The following is a 26,377-nucleotide window of genomic DNA, read 5'->3' on the forward strand; positions in this document are numbered from 1 at the left end:
CCTGACAAGCTAATATTGTCAATTGGCTGTAAGAAGATATTACCAAAACTCTTGATCATAATCAGTTTGGAATCGTAAAAGCGTATCGACGACACATTACCTCATTGGTTTGATAGTACACCAGATATTGGTGAAAGCAGAAAAGGTGAAATTTACATCAACAATATTGACTGCAGATTATTTGAAAGCATAATTTAAAACACATTTTTTTAGTCCCAAACTCCTAAAGCTTGATGTTGGACCATGCCTTATTAACTGGATAATGAGCTTTTTGGGTAATCTATTGCAGTGTGTCAGATATAATGGGAAAAAATAAAAATAGAATGTCATAAATACAGGGGTTCCACAAGGAACAAAGCTTGGACCATTATTATTTTTTATACTAATGAATGATGCATGCCAAGATTCCCGTATTTTAAATTTTCAAAAGAGAGCATGTAGAATAATTCTGGGTAGTACATCATACAATGTGGCATTGGAAACATGTAACTTAGGTCTAGTGACTCTTGAAAAAAAGAGGAAAACGCATAATAATGTCTTACATTTGCTCATAATCTGGAAGAAAGTCCTTTTTTATCGAATCGGCTAGTTAATAGACAGAAAAGTCGCTACTGCCCGAGGAGAACAACAAAGTACACCCAGTACAAGTGCAATACTAGCAGATTTAGAAAGAGTCCATTACCATACATTATAGATGTTATCATACCTTATAGTTGTTTTAAATAATGAAAAATTGGAATGCATTTTTATATAATATATATATATATATATTTCCAATATTTTTATCATTATTTCACGTTTTAACATGCATCCAACTATAGTTTAGTTTTAACGTAAGAAACTATAGGTTTTACAACCCACTCTGGAAAATGTTTATGTTTGTACAAAACCATCAATATATATTTTTGTACTTACTGTTGATGAACTGGCAACATAGAGCAATATTTTGCTGATTTTCAATTTTCAATGAATATTAATTGTTAAGGACACAGGTGCAATAATTTCAGTATTAGCTTTTTGACTTACCGGTATTGTTTTTAATCAATTATTGTTATTACTATTGTGAATTTTAATATAGTTTTAGAATGTAAATAATAAAGAGTGATTGATTTTAAATGAGTAAGTTAAGTATTACCAATGCCGTTGAATGATTGTAACAAATAAAATATGATTTCATGCAACGGATTATGGAGCTCATGTATTTGTTAACATGCACAATTCAGCATTTTGGCTGCGAGGCATTGTTTTTTAAAGCCCCTCTGCACTAGTTTGGCCAAGAGGGATTAGACCTCCCTGCATTGTCACTGACAGGTGGTTATCTCATCAAATCAGCTCTCAATTAAGATAAGAAAAGGGGACCATGGAGGACCAATAGTGACCGATTATGCATGTTTGCTATATAGAGGGCGCAAGTAGCTATAAGCAGTGCAGTGGGGCTTTAATAAAACGATTATTGAATTGTTTTGATGATTGCAAAAGAATCGGCCAGTTATTTCTCATCAATAAACAATTAAAAAGTGAATAAATAGAGAAGGGAAAGACAAATAAAGAGAAAGGATAGAGCTTTTTTAAAAGACGAGAGATACATGTAAACAGACAGAGAACGATGGTGAAAATGAAGAATGGAGAGTCGTGATAACAACACAACAAGATAAACACATTCCAGTACTTTTTGGTACATAAATTTAATAATTTTCATCATCTTTCTAATTTACATTCAATTTTCACATGGTCATCCACAGTACTGAACATAATGCAGAATAATAACAATTATAATAGTATCATTACCAATAGTGAGATACAATACGATTTCATGAAGGAGTCTGATATGTCATTAGAATAAATATAGAGTATGGGATCCTAACCACTACCTTAAAGTTAACATTAACTTTTATACGAATCACTTTCTGACATCAGAGATTTTTTACTACATGTACAGTGAACATGTATTAATATTAAAGCATGATTTATAGCCCTTGGCTACATGTTAAACACGGAAGTGGCATATGATAAAGCTACAGGTATGGCGTTCTAATGGCAAATGAAAATCATCTGCTCAAAAGCCAGAAAGTCTCTCTGTAGCCTAGAAGGAATTAATGTTAGGAGCCAGATGGACTCTATGTAAAGGGACATGGCTTTAAAGGGAGACAAATGAATATTACGATCTTCATTTAAGTTTGTAGCCAGAATGTTAACTCAAATACTTTAACACGGAGCCAAAGCCCTTCTAGACATATAAATGCTCTGTCTTATGAAGAGTCGCGGTTGCTCCAAATCAATTGCAATGCAAGTCTTCCAATCAATCGCAAATAAGTCTTTAAAGAGTAGTGTAAAGTAATATGGCTTTAAATGAAAACAAAAAAACATATTGAGCTCCACATGTACATGTATGTCTGCATTTATGTTTAATATAAAATTAAAACTAAAAAAAGAAGAATGCCCATAAAAAGTTTAACTTACTTACTAAAATAAGAGCATAAAATTGGTAGCCATGAAGGTTGAAAAAGAGCCACAATATTGTCTTCTCCCTTTGTTATGAATTAGTGTTGGCTCAAAAGAGTCTGTTGTTGTTTCTGTAGGTATAAACATATAATAAATGCTGTTTCCCATTAATCTACCAGTGTCATTTCAATTAAACACCACTGAAATATGAGGTGGAATGGCTCAGTGGTAGAGAAGAGGTCTCTAAACTGAGAGGACCAGGGTTCAAAACTGAATGTATTCGCTAGTGCCCCTCTGCAAGTCATTTATCCTCATGATCAAGTTACTCAGAGAGAATTTAAAGCTATCGATCCCCTCGTCGCTTATTTACAAGCATACACATGCTTCTTAGCAGTCAGGAAAAATAAACCATCAGATCAATATGCATACATTGTACTTAACATCAAAACTGTGTGTCCAATTGCTAATTACCTGAACCAAACATAGTTATTTTGAACATCAAATATAAAAGGTTATTACAAAATCAGTGATACATGGGACGGCTTATTACAAAAGTATTTCAGGGTAGACTTTTCAACTACAGGAAAGTGTGTAAATAGCCAATAGAATCCACGAAAAAGGGTTGTTCTTAATATGAAAACTACCAAAAGAATTAAGGCCCTCCATGTAACTGTATATATGAAACTGTACCTCATACTCACACCACATTCTGTGAGTATGAATATGAAATATCTATAGGATAAAAGTACGAGCTTCACAAAGGATTACTTCATAATTTATTATCACCAAATTACCCTTTTATCTGTCTTTAATACATTTCTTCACACACATATTTCATTACCGTACACAAGATTTGGTATCCACAGCCTTTGATTACTGTACCACAAGGTTGCATTTAATTGAAGCTCCTATGGTAGAGAGGGGGTTGTCATATCAGCCCCTGCCTATGCACTGATCTCAGCTACAAAAAGAAAGGAAAAGGAAAGTTTTGTTGTACCGACTTGAAGAAATGTCATGTCTATTGGTATTCAAAACCAGGGACCGGTTTCACAAAGCCATTTTTCAATGCGCTATGGCTCAGTGGTAGCTAGAGCAGGGATCTCGCAGTCGGGTTTCCCGGGTTCAAAACCAAGTCACAACGCTAGTGCCCTTTGGTAAGGCATTAACCCTCATTACCAAATCCCTCAGAGAGGACCTACAGCTGTCAGTCCCCTGGTTACTTACAGTACTTACATGCACACACATGCTTTCTTAGCAGTCGAGTAAAGCAAACAAACTATTAAGCATATAAGCAAAAATAAAAATCCAAAATATATCTCAATCAATATCATCATTGTAAACATCTAGCCTGAAATACCTATTTTTGGGGAAATGTAGGATTCAAACTGGAACCAAAATCGTTTCTTAATGACTAGGGAAGACTCAAAAACCTTTGGCACAAAATAAAAAGAAAAGCTTGATTAGTAAGAACTAGATTGAATATATGTGCTGTCCGCATTGCCAATTTTGAAGAAATAGATGCCCTTGGATGTCCTACGTTCTTGTATTACTTCTTCCACAATAACTATCGATACAAAACATGAAGTATATTCAAATTTTAAAAACACACAAAACATAACAAAACAAAATTGCAGTAGCTATTATACAGAGCAATATAATCAATTTTCTACTTATAGACCTCAAATTAACAAAGGAGAAAATATGAAAATAAGCATATAAAGAATTAAATACTGATATAAAATCATAAAATGACTTTGATGGGAGTTGCTGTCCTATTGCACGTTCACCAAGGATTACTAAGATAGATTTCATGATATATCCATATTATTTTTATAATCTCTTTTTTATCAATTGCTTCATAATTTTCACAGCAGTATTGTGACAGAGTCTTAGCAATTAAGTGGTACATGTAGACACTTGCCACAGATTTTGCCATTAGACTTATAACATAGAATCATTTCCACAAAATACATCTTGGCAAAATCATTCAAATAATTTCTTTTGCATAATTCTGTGATTTCTATATCATACAAGATCAGTGAAATAAATCAAATTTGTTTGAAATAAACAAAACGGTTTTCTGATCAAAAACAAACAACACTTTTTAAATAGATATGTATGTACCTTGCCATCTATTTTCTTATGAAACACATATAATTAGATATACATGTATTTGCAACCATGTACTTTTTAAAATAACACATGTATACAGTATAAAGCAGATAAAGGTATACAAATATATTCTTAGCACATTCTTAAAAAGTAGAGAGGATAAGAAAAACACAAATCAATTAAAAACAAATTCACTGGAGCTAAATGTAAAATGAAAAGCCCGTTCATTTCAATTGTACTTTTTATAACAAATTTTAAATCAAACTAAGCTCATTTAAGAATGTACGTTTCATGTAGAGCGGTAAATTTGACTCCCCCCCCCCCACCCCCCTCTCCCCATCCAAATGTGATCAATAAAGTAAAGTAATGAATACAAATTGACTAAAAGAAATTATAAAAATGTTGTACATACTGTATTTATATTGCGAAAAACCCAAAAGAAAAAAATTGAAATGAAATATTTCTAAAAAAGTAAATTTTGCTAATGTACAATCTATTAAATCTGATTTTTGTGGCAATTGAAAGAGCTTTCATCAAAAGTTATTGCTTTTGAGCTGCAGCTGTTTGCAACGTAACAAAATAAGGCCAAGCATTTTGATCAACATAATCACACAAGAAGCAACAACGATTCAAAATGATAATACTGCTCAACAAAGAAATACAACAAAAATAAGTGGTGTACAAAAATGGACATCAACATATAGAACAATCTGCTTTGAAAATGAACTTTACAGCACTTAACCTGTTTGCACTTTTAACTCTTTACATGCCATGTGCACGATTGCCGATGTGCTATGCTTATTGACTGATACAGAAATTGCATTGTCCATAGTCCAAGTGGTTATGTAATTTCTAGTCATACAATGACCCTTCATCACCTGTATGTAGTACCATGAAGCTATAAGATATTATACTTGTACAGTGAAATCTCTATAAAAACATTCTCTTCTTTTCTCTGCTTTTCTTTGGACACCATCTTCCTAATATATAAACCTAACCATAACAGAAATAAAGTTGAGACCATTAAGGGAAATGCAGATCCACTTGAGAAAGATTACATAGACCAGGAAATAAACATGTTTATATGAGAGTTTTGGAACAGATTGCCTCTGCTGTGGCAAATTAGAATTCTTTGTTGTAGCCTCTCTGTACACGGGACTATAAATGGCTTACTCTTTGGGGGAATGAAATCATTCGGACATCCACACAAGAATGACCAATGGTTGATATTTACGAAATTGAAACGAGCACTAAAATGATCCTCAATGAACAACCACAAATTGCAACATAAATATCAGAAGGTGTGAATAATGCTGATATCGATGTACCGGTACATGTAGGTATAGAGTGGATATCAATAATTAGACAATAAGCTGAGATATATCATACAGAGGTAAATGGGTACTTGGTAGGATTATTCCTTGACATGCATGGTGCGCTGATAACCGCTGCCGGAGCTAAAGCTAGGGTAATAATTTCCAAAGCTCTTTGGACAATAAGCTGAAATATGTCATACACAGGTAAATGGGTACTTGGTAGGATTATTCCTTGAAATGCATGATGCGCTGATAAAAGCTGCCGGAGCTAAAGCTAGGGTAATAATTTCCAAAGCTCTTTGGACAATAAGCTGAAATATGTCAGAGGTAAATGGGTACTTGGTAGGATTATTCCTTGAAATGCATGGTGCACTGATAACCGCTGTCGGAGCTAAAGCTAGGGTAACAATTCCCAAAGCTCTTTGCAAGCGCATAGGAACGTTATATCATAAAAGTGTTATGCGCTACACAAGAACGGATTATTATCATTATTACACAGCCACAAATGGGGTAATAGGGACACTTTGTCAGTGCTGCCTCTCTCTATCCAAGTCTACATGTTAAATAACACAATGTAATGGATTCTTCTATAGACTAGGGATACAACTTGATTGCTAACAAGAGTAACAGACCAACTGACTCACATCATTTCCTTCCAATTATTTTTGATGATTATTTTTTCATTACTACAATTTATCTACAAACTGTGACTTATTGCGTCTTGTCTTGACATGTCTTGACAGTATTATTGCCAACGGTCGATTGACTCCTTCTTTAAAACTAGAACTAAACCCAACTCTTGGTGGATCTAACCATGTTTCATTCCACTACTCTCATATATAATCTCTGATTTTTTTTTCTAGAAGTACTAGATCGTTTGTCTCCTCATTACTACCATAGTAATTATTGCTTTGGATATTAACTGTAAGGTTCATTTAGGTAGTCTTGACTCCTGGTAGTTTGATTCTATTTAAAATTATCCACAACAAAAAATTATTTCAATAATACATAGTAATTGCAGAAATGAAATTCTTACAAAGTACATGTACAACATGATTGGCATCGACTGTTGAAAGGATACAAATACTAATATCTGCTGAACAAATTTGATATAGAATGTGAAATATCTCAGATTAAAAGCACAGGAACAGATGATAAAGTAACCGAGGGTCAACTGGCTAAGTCGAAAGTAGTCCATATCGGGGAAAAGGCTGGTGGTCTCCAGCTTTACTCAATATAATACTTGACTACAATATTGACTACTGTACTACCAGATACTTTTGCAACATGAGATTTTTGGAAAAATGTAAACAATGGTTCTTTATATCACAGAAACTCTCACTACAAATAGCCATATTTTAGTGTCACTTATCTTGAATCATTAGTCTACTGTAAAAATGAATCTCTCACAAAATTTAAAAAAGCAAGGGATTTTAAAAAGGAAAATAAGCTTTGAAATCTTGAAAATTAGCAACACATTGAGAGATTAAAGATCATTATTTTTCAATAAAAATTGGCCATTTTGTCTAACTTTACAACAATATTCACGCCCATGTATATTGTTCTCATGAAAACAATCACATATTGTTTTAACAATGTAGCAATAACAGAACAAAAATTTAATTTTGCCTAGATATAAATCCTGTCCTGAAAAGATTCAAATAAATCAACATATATTTATTACCAGCTAAAATCAAACCCTCAAAGAAGTTAGTTGATATACAATGATGTAAGGAAAAATACGTGATCAATTTAGCCCTGAATATACATCCTGTTCTGAAAAAGTTCATATAAATCTACATAGATTCATCACCAGGGGGGTGTTTCACAAAGATTCTAATTCGAACTTAACTGTAGGTTGGACTTTAAATATTATGGAGAGCCATTTGTAGCCTTATAATGAAATATATTCAAAAGCAAAAATTCTATTATTGTAGACTTTTCATAAATTCCACATCAAGAACATGACATCTCCTTGATGATAGAAAATATAAATGATTTGATTCAACATTTTATACCTTTTAAAATAACTTTTACAAAATATTTTCAAAGATGCAGACCGCTTTCCATAACTGCTAAGTCCAACTAAGAGATAAGTTTAACTTAGGATCTTTGTGAAACATCCCCTAGAACTCAAGAGTACCGTACGGAGTCTCATCTTCCTAGGTTGACTCTCCTACTCAGCTCCACCACATGCTCCTTCAGTTTATCCCTCTCTCTATCCGCCGTCAGGAGCTCCTCCTGTAGGTGCTCCAGCGTCGAGAGCAGCGAGGTCCTTTCCCTCTCCAGCACCGCGAGGGCGTCCTTCATCAGAGCCATCCGGCTGCGGAGGTTCGCGTTCTCATCGCTGAGCGTCTCATTGGCGGCCGCATCTTGGGGCGGTGTGGTTGTGTGGGTGTGGTCGCTGGGGTGTGTGGTTGATGGAGGATCGGTGTGTTCGGTAGATTTTAAGCTGATGCCCTGGGGATGGATGCCTGGTAACGAGAAATGAATTCAAACTGTTTTACCAGTTGCCTTAAGGGTGAAGTACTTAATTTAAGGTCATGTGCAAGCTATAATGTCTCCTACATAACCAAGAATAAGTAAGATTTAACTATATCTGATCATTGTTATAAATTAATAGCCCTGTTAGAGCTTAGATTGGACCAAAATATGAAGTGAAATGGCCTGATGTGAATTTATGATTGTAACCCTACAATACTTCTAAATAAACGAAAAAATCACATGGCTAGATAACATTGATATGGCCTTATAAGAATATACCAGTACATAGGTAACACTACAACCCTAAACCAATTCAGTTCCCGTGCCCCATTAGCTTTGACAAAATAAAGCACACAAATAAAACCCAATGTATTCTCTGACACATGCAATTTGGTGACAATTACTCAGAGATCCATTTCTAACCCTAACCACTTCCAAACTTCAACTCTGGACCCAATAAACATGTACATGCATACCCTACAGCTAACCCTACACCAAAATCTAAACCTATAACTTTCGACCCTACCACTAACCAGTTCCCAAACTTCAAACTTGGAACCCAATAATATCCCCAACCCTACACCTATAACCCTGCAATTGCAACCCTTCCCTTACTTGTAATCTTGAACTAAATAAAACCCAGAGTAACGTTGCCAGACAAAGTGCCCTGGAATCATTAGCCAGTTAGCCATTACCTTTGACATGGAAAGCACCATCGGGTGATCGATGTACTCTAACCGATGGTATCCTCAGCTGAAGGGGAGGGCTTGCGACCGTATCAGGGTAGACCAGAGGAGCATCGTCCTGTAACAAAGTGAAAGGGAAAAGAATTCAGAAGACAAACAAAATAAAATAGCTCTATGTGCAATTTTCTTCTTCAAAAAGAGGGAGGGGGCAATTATTACTGCATTTTTCTTGAAGGCAGTGCTCCAGACTATTAAAGTATTTTGTTTATTCAAAATACAAAAGAATTCAAAAGACCCACAAAAAAGCTCCATGTGTAACTATCTTCTTCAAAAAGGGGGAGCGGCAGTCTGTTATAACTGCATTTTTCTTGTAGACAGGGCTGCAGGCTAAATATTTTGAATTAACCTAAGTCAGTATGCACGAGCCCTATGTTTAAAATATTGACATTTTGTGGGTCCATACTTAGATTTTAGGCACCCACGTTTCCCAGGCACCAGTTAGTCATTATTACAGTCAAAACTGCTTTGGTGACCACCTGTATAAAAAGACCATCTGTCTACAAAGATCACATTTTTTGTTACCCTTGAAAATGCACTAAAGGAACCTGTACATAGAGACAACCTGCCTTTAAAGACCACTTTTTTTGATCTCCATTAGGTGGTCTTTATAGACAAGGTTTCACTGTATTATTATCATTATACTCATACTTTCTATAAAAAAATATGTAGGTGTAAAACTAACCTGTAACGTAACTGCTGTGTTGAATACTGTGATGTCTAGCGGCATGGGCAGAGAGTCCATCTCATCCTGAACGAGTGAACTCAGGTTGGTCAAAGACGACTTGACAAAGTTTAGGTCTACATCATTCAACTGTAAATATATAAAAACAGAATTATTACGGTAGATTGTGCATCCTTCTACTACTACTACTACTACTACTACTACTGTATTGAATACTGTAATGTCTAGCAGCATGGGCAGAGAGTCCATCTCATCCTGGACGAGTGAACTCAGGTTGGTTAGAGACGATTTGACAAAATTGAGGTCTACATTACTCAACTGTAAATATACGAATGGAATGATTAGATTGTGCGTTATGATTGACGATTCTTAATAACAACAATGATGATACTGATGATGATATCATGGTATGAATAATAGCTATAATGATACTTCTACTACTACTACAAGTAAGTACTTAAAATAATAATCTAAACAATAAGAACAACAATGAGGGAAAGGGCAAAAGCAAGATAGAAACAGTGAGAGAGAGAAAGAGAGAGAGAGAAAGAGAGAGACATAATAGGACAGAAAAGAGAGAGATAGAGGAAGAAAGCAAGACAGAAACAGAGAAAGTGTGGCAGAAACAGAAAGGGCAAACAAAAAAGAGAAAGGGAGACTGAACAAGAGAGAGGGAGTAAGCAAGAGAGAGAGAGAGAGAGAGAGAGAGAGAGTAAGTGAGAGAGGGAGATGGCGAGGAAGAGAAAAATAGAAATGGAGAGAGGAAGAAAGCAAGATAGAATCAGAGACAGAGTGATAGAAAGTGAGACAAAAACAGAAAGAGAACGGAAGACCGAAAGAGAGAGAGAGAACAAGAAAGAGAGAGAAAGCAAGAGAGAGAGGAAGAGAAAGAGAGCGAAAAAGAAAGATAAGGAGAGAGAGGGGGGGGGGAGAGAGAATGAGAGTAAAAGAGCCTATCTTACCTGTAGTTGCATGTATCCCCTCTCTCCTGCCTGTTCACATAACGTCTCTGCTAAAGGTCCACTAGTAAACCTAAGCAATGCCTTGGATGGCTTCACTTCTACTTTCTCTCCATCTTCCTTCCCTTTCCTTTGCCTTATGCTTTCTCTATGATAGTCACCTAAAAGAAGAACAAAACAAGTACAAAGTGAAATTTATTTGTTCTCTACTTTTTTTCCTAAAAAGAAGAACAGTAGTACGTAAAGAATGAAATTTATCCTTGTTCTCTTCTTTTCCTTTCATTTACCTAACAATTTGTCTATGATAGTCATCTACAAGAAGAACAAAAACACGTAGAGACTGATGATCTCTTCTATTTTTTCCTTTCCTTTGCTTATGCTCTCTATGATAGTCACCTAAAAGAAGAACAGAAATATGTAAAGACTGGAATATATTTGTTCTCTTTTCTTCCTTTCCTTTGCCTTACACTCTATTTGTGATAGTCACCTAAAAGAACAAAAGCATGTAAAGACTGGTTATCTCTTTTTTTTTTCTTCCTTTCCTTTCCCTAACATTTTGTCCATACAATTCACCTAAAGGAAGAAAAGAAATATATAGAGAGTGAAATTTATTTGTTCCCTTCTTTTCCTTTCCTCTGCCTAACACTCTCTCTATGATAATCACCTTAAAGAACAGACAAATGTAAAGACTGAAATATATTTGTATTCTTTTCTTCCTTTGCCACACTCTATGATAGTGACCTAAAGAAGAACAAAAAGTATATGGTGCGATTTCTCCTCTGCATTATACATACACGCTCTCTCTCTCTCTCTCTCTCTCTTTCTCCCTCATTCTATTAAGGTCACCTAAAGGTCAAACATTCATATAACACATAAATAAAATAAATAACAACAATTTGTATTGGAAACAAAAATATGAAACAAGGCGAAACCGATAAAACAAATTTAAAATCTTTATGTATGGCGAAAGGCTCAAAAAATTAATGTCAAAGGCATTTAAACAAAACAAAATATGTTAAAATTAAGACCCCAAACAAAGACCTTATATGCTTTCAAAATCCAATAAATATTTCTGAACATGCACCAAATTGAATTAATAAAATACAAAACTTAAAATTCATGAAATACAAAACCTAGTTTAAGATATTCAGAACATCGACTGCTTCTTGAGTTCGTGACAAAAACAAAAAAGACGTAACAGTCAGGATTACAGTTACATTTGAAGGTAATGATTTCATTAGCTTACTTGTATTATGGATTAGTACAACTTATTCAATAGCTACAATAGTAAGTTTTGTGGAACAGGGCCCAGCCTTTGCTCCAGGGCGATTCAGTGCGATGTGTCCTATATGACATAAGACTTTTATCCATTGAATGAGTTTGAAGGAACAGGGCCTAGCCTTGTTTCAGGGCGATTTGGTGTGATGTGTCTTATATGACATAAGACTTTCATCCATTGAATGAGTTTTAAGGAACAGGGCCCAGCCTTTGCTCCAGAGCGATTCAGTGCGATGTGTCCTATATGACATAAGACTTTTATCCATTGAATGAGTTTGAAGGAACAGGGCCTAGCCTTGTTTCAGGGCGATTTGGTGCAATGTGTCCTATATGACATAAGACTTTCATCCATTGAATGAGTTTTAAGGAACAGAGCCGAGCCTTTGTTTCAGGGCGATTTGGCGCAATGTGTCCTATATGACATAAGACTTTCATCCATTGAATGAGTTTTAAGGAACAGGGCCCAGCCTTTGCTCCAGGGCGATTCAGTGCAATGTGTCCTATATGACATAAGACTTTTATCCATTGAATGAGTTTGAAGGAACAGGGCCTAGCCTTGTTTCAGGGCGATTTGGTGCAATGTGTCCTATATGACATAAGACTTTCATCCATTGAATGAGTTTTAAGGAACAGGGCCCAGCCTTTGCTTCAGGGCGATGTGTCCTATATGACATAAGACTTTCATCCATTGAATGAGTTTTAAGGAACAGGGCCCAGCCTTCGCTCCAGGGCGATGTGTCCTATATGACATAAGACTTTCATCCATTGAATGAGTTTTAAGGAACAGGGCCCAGCCTTTGCTTCAGGGCGATTTGGTGCAATGTGTCCTATATGACATAAGACTTTTATCAATTGAATGAGTTTGAAGGAACAGGGCCCAGCCTTCGCTCCAGGGCGATGTGTCCTATATGACATAAGACTTTTATCCATTGAATGAGTTTGAAGGAACAGGGCCCAGCCTTCGCTCCAGGGCGATGTGTCCTATATGACATAAGACTTTTATCCACTAAATGAGTTTTAAGGAACAGGGCCCAGCCTTTGCTTCAGGGCGATTTGGTGCGATGTGTCTTAAGACTTTCATCCATTGAATAAGTTTTATGGAACAGGGCTCAGCTTTTGCTTCAGGGTGATTTGGTGCAATGTGTCTTAAGACTTTCATCCATTGAATAAGTTTTATGGAACAGGGCTCAGCCTTTGCTTCAGGTCGATCCATGCAATGTGTCTTATACGACATAAGACCTTTTACATCATCTGCTAATGAATACTCTGTTGATATGACATTTGAGTAGTGGGTTTTCTCTAAGTGTCATCAATATTTAGTCAATGGCTCCTGTTACATCAAGGGATTTTTACTTTAAAAAAAAAAAAAAGACACAGCGACTGTAAATGGATAAAAGGCATGTCATTTGGGATGGAATGCATGGAATCACCTTTCACATGGCATCACAAACAGCTAACAACTAAATTACTCACACCCCTACCTAGTTTTGTAATTTTTTAATTAGGTGGAGAAACTGATTTTTCCCAATATATATTTCCTTAAATATAGACTGCTTACTGTTACATCTAAAAGTATTCAACAAAGGATCTACATGTAATTTAACCAGTCCATCTTTCATTCTTGAGTTTATACGAAAAAACATAACATTTACGAGTATGAATAATTTATTTGATAATTGTACCACATGAAGAAAGAGGTTTTACCCATCACCATTTCCATGCATAATTGCAAATTTTGTTAACAAACACCTAATTTATTTATGCACCTGCCATGTCAACTTTTCAGAAACCCCCATGACCCATGCTGCCTGCTTGAAGGCAAGAAGATTTTATCTATCAGCGATGGACAAAATTTGAAGAAGTAGGAGACTATTTTTAAAGTTTGTTGTGCAGCTAAGTCTGAATGAAGTGGTATGTAAAAACCGTTTGGTGTAGAAACTAGAAAAAGTATACCATGTGAAAAGGGTGAAGGGTGAAAAGGCGTAGAAAGGTGTAGAAAAAGCAAGAAACAAAAGTGTTTAAAAAAATGAAACATGATAAGACTGCATCTCTAATATGCCTCCACCTATACATATATACATTTATATACCTCACTTAAGAAACCCAGCCATCTGATTGGTCGAATTGCATTCATAAACTTCAACTGTTCCTGTAAAATTCCCGGTAACCATGCATAAAACATTTCAATATTTTTAATAACCATGGTTATTAAAAAAATAGGTCAGTCTCCATGGTTACCCCATAGGTTTACATGTTAAAAAATGGTTTGAGCGATGGAGGATACCATACGTGTGCGAAAAATTGGTCGGCAATTTCAATACAATTGAATTTCGATCGATCTTACCGACAATTTTATCTTGCATTGTTGACATGAAGACGAAAATTAACTCTCAAAAACAAAAAAACAACATCTGCCGATAGATCTTGATCTAAGTTCGTGCCAATATGCATTGCAAAAGTAAAAGAAGAGTCCGTATATGGAGCTTTTGCGAAGCATTCATCACACGCGAAGCCGGTTTCAATCCATTTTAATGTATATATTGTACAAAACTGCCATGCATGTTAATAACGCGCGATGGCCGAGAGGTCTGAGGCGCTGACTTTGGATACATCACCTTTTGTACGCAAGAGTTCGAATCTCATCTTCGACCAAAAAAAAAAGTATTTTTTATTTTTTATTTTTTAGTCTATTTTTTTTCGGCATATAAAAGTATTAATGACTGCTTTAATATTCGAGAAATAGTTGTTTTCATACGCTCTCGGGAAGGTTACAATTGGGCTATTCCCCTCGGCAAGCCTCGGGGAATAGCACAATTCTAACCTTCCCTTGAGCGTAATAAAACAACTATTTCTCTCAAAGCAGTCATTAATACTATAACATATACCTATAGGTGGAGGCATATTGTTCAAGTATCCCTGTGACCTTTAATATCAGACCTTAAAAAAAAAAATTTGCTTTCACTATAATATTTTCAATAATTTTAGTTTAATTTTCAATTTGTTGTGGAATTAACACAGTAATAAGATATATTCGAGAATTTATTAACACTTTAAAGACCATATGATCTTTCACCTTTGACATCTTGGACCCAACATTTAATCAGTTTGTCCTTGCATGTTCATACATACTCCATACAGGTTTGGTTAAAATCCATTCAACAGTTCCCAAGTTACCACAGTAATGAAAAGTGTGAAAAGTGTAAGATGATAGAGAAAGGGTGTAAAAACTGTAAATAATGAGTAGAAAGGGTGTAGAAGTGTAGGGAAGGTGCTACATGAGTGTAATGAGGTGTAGAAGAGGTAAAGAGGTATAGAAGGTGTAGAAGTGAAATGATGGTGCTAAAAAGGTGTAAATAAGGTATAGAAAAGGTGTAAATGAGGTGTAGAAAAGGTGTAAATGAGGTGTAAAAAAGGAGCAGCTAAAGAGGGCTTACCATTATCGGTACTAGCAGGTAAGTTGAAGAGAAAACGTACATCATCTCGCGTGCATGTGTACAGCATTAGCTTTTCTTCTATACATGCTCGTGTCACACATGCTTTCAGTGTGGCATGGTCTTAAAGGTTGTAGGGGTCAGAAACAAAAGGGGCGAAAGAACGATAACACAACACGTAGCACGCAATGTAGGGTTGACAATAGATAATCACTACTTTCTACTAACAACTATCTATAGTGAGGTTGGCTAGTTTCTAAGGGCAACATAAATCAACCGCAAACCCAAGGCCTGAGTTTAAAAAAAAGAGGTTTTATTTAAAACATGGTCTAACCAGCGCTTCTCAACCTTTTTAAACTCGACGCCCACTCTGGCTGAAGAAACTTGAAAAACATGCGAAAGAAAAACAACAATAAAACAAGACTGCAAGAAATAACAAGCTTAATACCCCATTCTAACGTGAGAGACCAAAACAAGACTGACAACAAACCAAATGAAATAATCTACATGTAAATGGCCTTAGAATCAGTCTGTCATCAGTTTAGGGTCAGTTTGCAGTGTGACTGAAGATATTTGGCAATGCTGTGTTTTTTTCGAGCAGTTTACTACCAAACTGGACTTAATCACCTTGTGTGTGAATGAACCCTAATAATACCAAAAAAAATTCAAGGGAAACCACAGGGCTCATTCAGACATGAGATGATAAGAAGTGTTAGAAAACTAGATGGAATTTTGACTGCGCGCAGTCGAAGATGATGCCTCCGCCATAGAGCAATTTAAACAAGTTTGGAGTTTAAACCTCCAGTGGTTCTTGAGATATCATGATAACAATCTCAATGTATGGAATTCATAAGTTGACCTCTGTGACCCTTGACCTTTGACCTACGTGCTCCAAAATCTAATCAGATTGTCTTCCTATGGTGATACACACTATCATTAAGTTTGAAGTTTAAATCTACAGTGGTTCTTGAGATATTATGAAATGGTGATACATACTATCATTAAGTTTGAAGTGAAAATTCTCCAGTGGTTCTTGAGATATCGCGATAACGATCTCAATGTATAGAATTTCATAAGTTGACCTCTGTGACCCTTGACCTTTGACCTACGTGCTCCAAAATCTAATCAGATTGTCTTCCTATGGTGATACACACTATCATTAAGTTTGAAGTTTAAATCTCCAGTGGTTCTTGAGATATTATGATAACAATCTCAATGTATGGAATTTCATAAGTTGACCTCTGTGACCCTTGACCTTTGACCTACGTGCTCCAAAATCTAATCAGATCGTCTTCCTATGGTGATACATACTATCCTTAAGTTTGAAGTTTTTACATCTCCAGTGGTTCTTGAGATATCATGATAACAATCTCAATGTATGGAATTTCATAAGTTGACCTCTATGACCCTTGACCTTTGACCTACGTGCTCCAAAATGTAATCAGATTGTTTTCCTATAGTGATACACACTATCACTAAGTTTGAAGTTTAAATCTCCAGTGGTTCTTGAGATATCATGATAACAATCTCAATGTATGGAATTTCATAAGTTGACCTCTGTGACCCTTGACCTTTGACATACGTGCTCCAAAATCTAATCAGATCGTCTTCCTATGGTGATACATACTATCCTTAAGTTTGAAGTTTAAATCTCAAATGGTTCTTGAGATATCGTGCTAACAAACTCAATACAAGGAATTTCATAAGTTGACCTCTGTGACCTGTGACCTTTGACCTACGTACTCCAAAATCTAATCAGATCGTCTTCCTATGGTGATAAATACTATTCCCGAGTCTTAAGCTTAAATCTTAAATGGTTCTTGAGATATTGCGATAACGGTCAAACGGGACGGACGGACGGACGGACGGACGGACGGACGGACGGACGTACGGACGGACGGACGTACGGACGGACGGACGTACGGACGGACAACCCGAAAACATGATGCCTCCGGCACCACCTCCGGCACCACCTTCGGTGGCGGAGGCATAAAAAGTAACAGCAAAATAAAGTAGTTTGCACTTGGAATTTCTGTATCTAATACCTCATACGTGAATATCAAGAAGTATGTGAAGCGTAGAAGAAGTTATTGCACCAAGCTATTATTAGTTGCTACCCTAAATTTTTTGCCTCTTTCTGTACAGAGAATGTGTGCCGTGGCAGTTCTTACGTCTGTGTACTAATCCTATGGTAAACTACCTCAGTTTTGTGTTTTTTTTTGTTGTTGTTTTTTTGTGTGTGTGTATGAAATGAATGGCTAGTGGGATTGTCAAAATTGCACTACAACGATAAAAAAAAATGTGAAGTGCACTACCCTTAAAGTCCCAATTGTTAAAGTGCGGTTTAATGCCGCAAATGAGCACAAGGTTCAAAGGCAAATTTACCATGTCGTATCTAAACAGGGGGGTGTTTCATACAGCTGTGCGTAAAGTTATGCATGACTTTACAAATGACTTGAATATGAAGAGCTAAATGGGATTCTCAAATCCTTTTAATTGCATAAGCTAAAGTTGAATTATGCAGATGTAGATTAACCTTATCATTATTAACAAAACAATTTTATGCAAAGTGTATTTTTGGCTACAATTTAATCGAGGTTACCGGAAATACAGTCATACTTTGTTAAAATGTCAGAAAAACTTTGGCTCTTCATATTCAAATCATTTGTAAAGTCATTCGTAACTTTACGCACAGGTTTATGAAACACCTCCAGTGTTAAGTTACATGCAAATGCATCATAAAAAACAATATCACTATTAAACATACCTGAGTCTAGTATATTCATGTACTTGGTGAAGTCGGTGTTGCCCTTCTCCTCCTTATTGATATCCAAGACGGCTGCCCTCAGGACCACGTTCTTATTGCACATCTGAAGCACCGCACTGACACCGTGCAGGTCAAAGGTCAGGACGGAGATCTGCCGCAGCTTGTGGATGCACCCTTCAAAGTCATCCACTTTAGCCTTGGCATCGGGGGAGGGTACAGAGTCTGTGCTACTGTTAACTGTCGATGTTGAACCTGGGTGTGATTGTCAAAAGATATTATTAATTGTAATATCACATCAAATGCATGCAGATCTCGTAGACGCCCTCCAACGAGATGGAAGAACTAAGTACAGTGCAATGTGATATTACCCACACAAGAGGCAGAGCAACAAGCCAAGGACAAATCAGAATGGAGCATGATTTCTCGTAGGGGAGCAAGGGGACACACCGTCCTAGGCACCCAAGTCAAGTAAGTCAATATCACATACAGGTATATTGTGCAAAAACAAAGGGAAGATGCAAAATAAGTCCAGGTTAGATGGCCACGGGAGAGAGCGTGTATTTGTTTAAGAGAGTTAGAGGGAAAGAGAGAGAGAGAGAGAGAGTGAAAAAGTAAAAGAAGTTGTAGGAGAGGGAGTGTGAGAAAAAGAGGAGTGAGAGAGACAGACAGGCAGACCAATAAAGAGAAAGAGGGAGAGAGAGAAAAAAAAGTAAAAGAAGTTTTAGGAGAGGGGGTGTTAGAAAGAGAAGGGTGAGAGACAGACAGAGAGACAGAGATAGAGAGAGAGAGAGAGAGAGAATGATGTCTCTACATGGTGACAATGAATAATAGACATACCTGGTAGAAGATTAGGTGATGAAGTAAGAGCGCTGTCCTGTGGTACATCGATCGTTGACAGTGACTGAGAAAACTCACTCCCTGTAACAAAACACAGAATAAAAATAAATTAGAGTAAAACATCATGGGTGCTTGCGCCAGCAACACAACTTCAGAGCCCTCTGTCATAAATCTTACTATCAATAATAAATGTCAATCATTAACATAAGCTACTAACATCTTGGCATTTGATTGGCTGTGCGCAGATATGTTACAGAATTGTTGTAGTCGTTACTGTTTCTAAGCTTCATGCAACAAGGCCCAGGTCTTTCATAATTGCTAAGGGATACTTTTGCAACCAGACCCACAATATTTAACACTAAAAACTTAGGGCTCGTTCAGATTAGAAGTGGTAAAACATGAAGTTCATTTTTATAACGTGTAAATGAATGGCAAGTGCTAGCAACAAAGAGCCAACGCATATTCACTGGAATTGCTGGAATCACTGCTCACAGATATTGTCTTTAAGGGATCCGGTAACTTTGTCTCAGATTCTGAAAATCCTGGAATTAGCTCATGCTGCAATGATAACTATAAACCTTTAGGTCAGTCAGGAACCCCATGACTTTCACAAGCCGATCGCCTGTCTGATTATCAAGATATTTTTCATAACACTACAGTCTATTCGGGAAAGCGAGTATGGTAAAACCAGTCACTCAAAGATTTTTACTTTTTTGAGGAACTTCTTGATCATTGTGAAGCGCAATTTTTTTAGGGCTTCAATATTACACCATTTCACAGACACTGATAACACGTAGGGCCGTGCATCTCAGATTTAACATTGTTAAACGATCCCTTTAAAGCCCATGCCTTACTCGTCCTGTTATGCAGAAATGAGAAGCATATTACACTTTTGTAATTTTAAAAACCCGCCCCGGTTTACCCCATCATATCTGAAGGAGGCTTTACGGGTGTTTCGGAAAACATAAATCGGTGATATCAAAATTTGGGGTGCTTTGGGAAAAAACAAATCTTGGATCCTCATGTAAAACCGTGTTACAACATCAACAGTGATATCAAAATTTGGGGTGCTTTGGGAAAACAAAACTGTGAGCATCCCATAAAACTGTGTTACAACATCAATAGTTGATGGTGAGAACAGGCATCTCACCTAAACCACTCTCTGACTCGATGTCCGCAGTGCTTCCTAGCCTAGAGCCTTGGGTCACCATGGTGAATCCTTCGCTGGAATCACTGCTCACAGATATCGTCTCAAAGTCCATGCCTTGCTCGTCCAGCGATCCCATGGAGTTGGCCGACATGAGGGCGTTCATCTGGACAGTGATGGAGTTCTGGCTGTTGCTCTTAGGGAGGCTTCCCGAGAGATTGGACAAGGAGCCTCCGCTGGTCTCTGAGGATACGCTCCCGGACTGGGTCAGCTCAGAGGCGGAGTTGTTCTTCCTTGGGGCCTGTCCTTGGCCCACAGGATGCGCAGTCGTACCTATTGCTACTGGTTCATTGTTATTAAAAAGCGAGGTGTGAGTATGACCGTTGCCGTTGGGCGTTGCTCCAGTGATGACCACTGCACCTGGTGGTCCATCAAGTTTCAACGCTTTGATATCACTCCTATCCAAACCATGAACCCCATCTCCATTCACAACACTAATGCATATACCATTCTTGACGTCATGCTCGAGATCAACCGAGTCTGACGTCGGTGACGAGGAGTCCGTAACGACTTCAGAGCTGCTCTGATCTAAATCTGATAGCTCTGTCTTCTGAATGACAGACGATTCTTCTACGTTACCACCACTATCGGCTTCTGCGTCCTGACTACTGTCCTCTACCTTCCCATCATCCTTGAGATTGGTCAAATCGCTGACCGACGTCGTCTCATCCTCCTGTTTGTCTGTAACTGACGATGGGGGTCCGAGAAGGGTTACATGGATACTAGGGAAGACTACCGAGATCACGCGACTTGCGATGGAAGGCATCGCCTCCTGAGGTTCATCTTTGGCGAAGAGGTTTTGGTCTAGTTCCATGTTTGAGGAGAGGAGTTGTAAGGATTGCTGGAGTCTAAGAAGGAACAGAAGCTGATAGTGGTTGATGGTGATGTCCACAAACGAGGGCGTATCTACAACCAAGTGCATATTGGCAAGAGACGGGCTACTCCCGGAGACTTGGTCAAGTGACTCTAACGATGTATTGCTATTGGCTGAGCACATCCACAAGCCGAGTGGCAGTGGCTGGATGAATGGCACCGGCCTGTCTGGGGAGCTGGGCACCCCGACGAAGTCCGCCCACACTTGATCGACCTTGATGCCCCAGACATCGTCGGACGCGTTCGGTCTGAAGGTATACGTTTTCATCTTGACATCCTGCAATGGTTTAGAATGTTCCGACACGTCCCTCATCTGAGGAGGCGTTCCATTCTTGTGAATGGAATCTTTCTTTTCATCTTCCTGCATCCCTGGAGGGAGGAGGAAGTTGGGTTCGTAAGCGTGCTTCCAGAACTTGGCAGGCAACGTCTGCAAGTCGGTCTTGTTGCTCGGGAACGTCGTGGTGTGGAAGAGCTGGACTCCCTGGAACTTCTGCAGGACCTTCGATAGGTCTGGTCTGGAGGAGTTCGTCCCGACGCGGCAGTTGGTTGCAGTCACCTGCGAGACCTGGACCTGGAGGATCTTGGGCCGGTCTGGTTGGTTGGCGACAGGATCTGGAACAGGGATCAGTACCTGAATAGCAAAAGGAAGACAGTTGATGAATCTGTGTAAGGTTTGGCTATGTTTTGTCTTCAACACTAAGTGGCCTAAGCATACATGTATATGATCCTCTCAAATAAAGAATGACCATTCCCTCCACCCCCCCCCTCAAAAATAAAATATATAATACATAACACAACACCAATTGCCAGGTATAACTTGGAGTAAAAACAGACATTTTAAACTTTCAAGATTTAACGAGTCATCAAAGTTCAGTGTTCCAAACAAAATGAATCACAACATTGGATTTTCGCAATTTGTAAAAGTTCTTGAGACAAAACAGCAATCGTTACTAATTTCCCTAAAGTTTCTGGTTTAGCAATGATAAATAGAGGGCGCCTTACCTTCTGCATAAGTGCATCTACTCTAATGTCAATGTGATCCTGTCCCGTGCTCGTCTGAGAAGCTGGAGCTATCTCGTCTATTTCAGGCTGCAATGCAAGTATAAAACACATTACCATAGTACATTTGATACAACATCTTTTTCTTTATAGACAACATTCTAGGGATCTTTGTCTCAGAAGAATAGTACTATTGATGTTCCTGAGTGTGAATAGCTTTATCTTGTTCCAAGAATGAGTCTTGTATATTTGTTTTTTATATTCCTTCCACCTGTATCATTCCTTGGACACTTCTCTAATATCATTAACCATTCTCACATTCACATCACATTCAAAAAAGAAATAAAAGAAAATTGCACGGCCCAAATGAAAACATTGAAGGGTGTACTTATGTTTAGCTGGCGCTAGCTGGCGCTATACAGGTACTGCAGCTCAGCGTAAATTGCACGGCGTGAGCGCGGGAGTGACACCGCGGGAGTTGCCCGTGTGGAAGCATGTGAAATCCTGCACACTTGCTGAATTTCGCCAGTTTAGGGGGGGGGGGCAGGAAAACAAATAGTTCACTTTTTCCCAGGAAAGGTGAACTATTTGTGACGTTAGCAATAAAAAATGCACTTTTCGGCAGGAAACTTCTTTACTGGTAAAACTATTCTTTTCCTTGTTGTGTACACTCCTAATGCAACCATCTTACTATAAGGGATATACATGTAATACTTACTAATGTCTGCATGACATTGAATGCAAACTGGTTGAGCCATAGTAGTGTTGTATTGTCCAATCTGAGCTGCATAGGGTTGATCTGGGCATAGATCACTGGGGCTGGCACTGATGAAGAGAAACACAAGCAATAGACCAATCACGTTTAGCACATGTCCCAAATGACCCCAAATATGCACAGATCTTCAAAACATGAAGAGGTCCCACTTTGTACATTTTGAAATAATCACTCCTACAGCGATGGAGGTTCGACATAAATAGCCTTTGTCTCCCCTTTTCAAAGAATACTTCCATCTGTGTATCATGAAGTGCACTGCTTGTGCATAAATGAATAATGATTACATAACTTTCATGAGCACGTATCCAGTATTTTTTCTCCGTGTATTTCACAATTTGGTCTGCAATAACTTTTATCTGCTCATGCTCAGACTGCAACTATGTGAACTGGCTTATTGATTGAAACTCTGCTGCTGTTTTAATAATCTGGATTTACATAGCGCTTAATACCAAATACTGTCTCTAAGCGATTTACATGTATTCATTCACGCACAAAGTGCACCATCTCAACTCCATGCGGAGGTTCTACCATATGGTCATCATGAAGGCATATGGCAATTACTAACACAAAGGCTTTCTTCATCCTACCAGGCCCCCATATCTCTCCTGGGTATGGTGTGGCAAATGAAGATTAATTGCCAAAGGATATTAGTGCCGTGTCCGGAATCGAACCCACGACCTTTGCATTTCAAGTCAAGTGCTTAAACCACAAGACTACAACAACTACACGCAGAAACAGTAGCCTTTCATTAAGGTTCAAAGCAACACTTCTGCAATAATGATTGATGATGATTATCAATGACAGCATGAAAAATTGTGAAAGGGTGAAGAAATATTTTATACAAAACTCAGTCTAATAGGACGTTGAAACTCATTTTAAACTTGGGTTAGTTCCACACCAGCAATATCTTATACGATACAGAAACGAGAAGTACAATTATTCCATTCAATTTTCTTATTTTAAGCATCTGAAAAGGCCTTAATAAACACATTGCTTAGAGGGACCAGGGGGGTGTTTCACAAAGCCTTTTTTCAATGACAAATGACAAAAGTTGGTGACAAATCTGCTGATATCCAATCAGAAGAAAGGATTTCAGTAGCTTATAACAAAAACTGTCATTTGTCACTGATGACAAGTTTTGTGAAATGGGGTCCAGATGGTCCCTGTAATTAAGCCTATGGGGATCAGAGTGGTCCAGAGCCAACGGGTGAACACTTACCAGGGAAGTCAAGTTCATTGGGGAAGTAGAAAGACATGTACTCTACATGTATGGACGGTATCTCAGGGGGTAAGTGGAACGTGTTCTTGTCCGACATCAAGAACAGATTATTGCGCAGGTTTTCCTCGTTGTTTGCACCCCGGTCCGACGTCGCGACGTTACTCAGCTGCAACGCTCGTATCCTAAACACTAGACAACTGGACATTAGCTTGACCGATGTCCTGCTTGTTTGACCGGGCATAGCACCGGATCGTGGTTGACCATGGGGTGGGGCCGCTGTACCCCCTGGGCGTCCCGGTGGGCGACCGTGGCTAGCGCTTGACGTGCGCTCTCTGCCCATTTGCGATTGAGTCCTGGTTGGGGGTGTGGCCGGGCGCGCAGGGGGCGTGGTCAGCTTTGTATGTGGAGGGTGGGGAGGGGGTGTGGCTGGATGAGTGGGCGGGGCTGTCCGTTTCTTGAGTTCGTTGCGTGCCATGGCGTACTGTTGCTTGAAGTGGGCAAGGACGGTGTGGATCCATTTATCGGAGAGGCTCATCGCATCATCAAAGTATTGCCAATGGGTTCGAGGACTACCTGCAAAACAAACATGTTTCAAATGGAAAAGAGTGTTACATGTTTTAATGTATACAGTAGAGGTAGATGTATAAATTATGAAGGGACGTTCAATAAGTACACTGCCCAACTTTGAGGAACCTGGTGTTCAGTGACGTTATGTCTCATGAATATTTCATTTTTCTCATTATAGGTGACAAGATTTAAGTTCCCCCCCCCCCCCCCCCCCCCCCCCCCCCCCACCTAAATTGGAGTACCTGGGATACTTTTAAGAGAAAGACTATGCCAAGGGATGTTGTTCAGCAACATGCAGTCATGCATGTCATGGAAAACACATGCCTGTCCTATATGACAAATTACTCTGGGCTGAGTGTGGACATAACCCTCTTCAGCAGTGAATATGAAAGTGGTGTTAAAAGAATTCTAAATCCAAAATCATATGAGATAAATTTTCTGACTTACTTGCTATATGGTAAGGGTAGTAGTCAAACGAAACACCGGTAAAAGAGATCTGCATAGCACCTCCTTCTATTCTCCTTTTGAACGATTCTAAGAGGTGAGAAAAAAATAGACATTTATCATTCAGAATGAAAACTACAATGTAGTACTGTGCATATAACTTTCACAGTGAAGACTAAGTGAATAGTGATTTGATTGCATTGCTGGCATATTACAATTGCATGTAAAATATAAGAATGAATTACTCACCTCATTGGTATATCCACAATGTTAAATGGCTTCTAATATTTGCATTAACATAGGAGGTAGCTTAGTGTATTGTTGTGCCATGATGATAAGCTGGCTCTCCTCAAATGAAGGACATTTTAATAATATTAACAATAGTAATGACAGTAACAATTATAATAACATTAAAGGTACTATGTCCCTTTTGCAGCCAACCTCAAAGTACGTAGAAATTTGCAGGAATTATGAATATGTCATGTATGTCCTATCTGTGAAATTTAAACGTTAGCAGTGTCCTCATATTCAAATTATGCAAAGAAACCCGTTTACTTGCTAGACTTCACCGTCAGACACTATTGAGTGACTGACTGGCTTTTTTTCTTCTTTGGTAATAACATACATGAGAAGAGTTGTAAAGGGGTACATAAGCATTTGTCTACATCAATAACCCACTTCTTGTGATGGCCAAGATTAAACTGATTGAATCTTTGCGCAGCATAAAACGTATGACCATTCGGTACAATTGTCTGAAAATCAAGACTATTACTTTTGGGCTCTATAGCCCTAAAGTCGATTTGACAACTAATAGTCGTTATTTCCCCACTTGAAGACATTTTCAAGCCCCACCTTTTTTAGGGAAGTTCTAAATTAGAATTATCTTTCAAATGCAGTTGGAATTTAACTTTTTCATTTTTTTGGCCTGCAAATGGGACATAGTACCTTTAACAATAATAATAAATCATTTTCATTTATCCCCTTCAAAAACAAAACATTGTTCTTTAATCGCCATAGCAGCCATTCTACCAAGAGGCATTCTGTTCCTCCACTGCCAATCAACAATGCTACATGCTCCTTACATGTACTAGTATGTCAATTTGTATACCGGTAGAAACAATAAGCAAAAAACAAACAAAGAACAAAGAGAAAACAAATGTTTTTAATGCAAAGGCAAACAAACTTCATGTGGTGCTTACACACAAATAATCAAATAAAAGTCGAAGGATGAAACATTCA

General features: G+C 38.0%; 1 protein-coding gene across 1 annotated transcript in view; it reads right to left on the reverse strand.

Moving 5' to 3' along the window:
• Positions 1-7,850: 7,850 nt before the first annotated feature.
• Positions 7,851-26,377, reverse strand: part of LOC105439226 (UHRF1-binding protein 1-like) — a 52,044-nt gene continuing 33,517 nt past the window's right edge. The window contains exons 10-21 of the mRNA XM_030989449.1: positions 25,142-25,228; positions 24,128-24,700; positions 22,852-22,958; positions 22,137-22,223; positions 20,205-21,765; positions 19,055-19,135; positions 18,218-18,469; positions 15,454-15,573; positions 10,745-10,902; positions 9,783-9,911; positions 9,050-9,158; positions 7,851-8,344 (exon numbers count right to left, since the gene is read on the reverse strand). Of these exons, the coding sequence (XP_030845309.1) occupies positions 8,025-8,344; positions 9,050-9,158; positions 9,783-9,911; positions 10,745-10,902; positions 15,454-15,573; positions 18,218-18,469; positions 19,055-19,135; positions 20,205-21,765; positions 22,137-22,223; positions 22,852-22,958; positions 24,128-24,700; positions 25,142-25,228 (3,584 nt within the window). The 3' untranslated portion in view covers positions 7,851-8,024. The remainder of the gene's footprint in view (positions 8,345-9,049; positions 9,159-9,782; positions 9,912-10,744; positions 10,903-15,453; positions 15,574-18,217; positions 18,470-19,054; positions 19,136-20,204; positions 21,766-22,136; positions 22,224-22,851; positions 22,959-24,127; positions 24,701-25,141; positions 25,229-26,377) is intronic.

The sequence above is a fragment of the Strongylocentrotus purpuratus genome, unplaced genomic scaffold (genome assembly GCF_000002235.5).
Source record: "Strongylocentrotus purpuratus isolate Spur 01 unplaced genomic scaffold, Spur_5.0 spur5_scaffold_18, whole genome shotgun sequence".
NCBI lineage: Eukaryota > Metazoa > Echinodermata > Echinoidea > Camarodonta > Strongylocentrotidae > Strongylocentrotus > Strongylocentrotus purpuratus.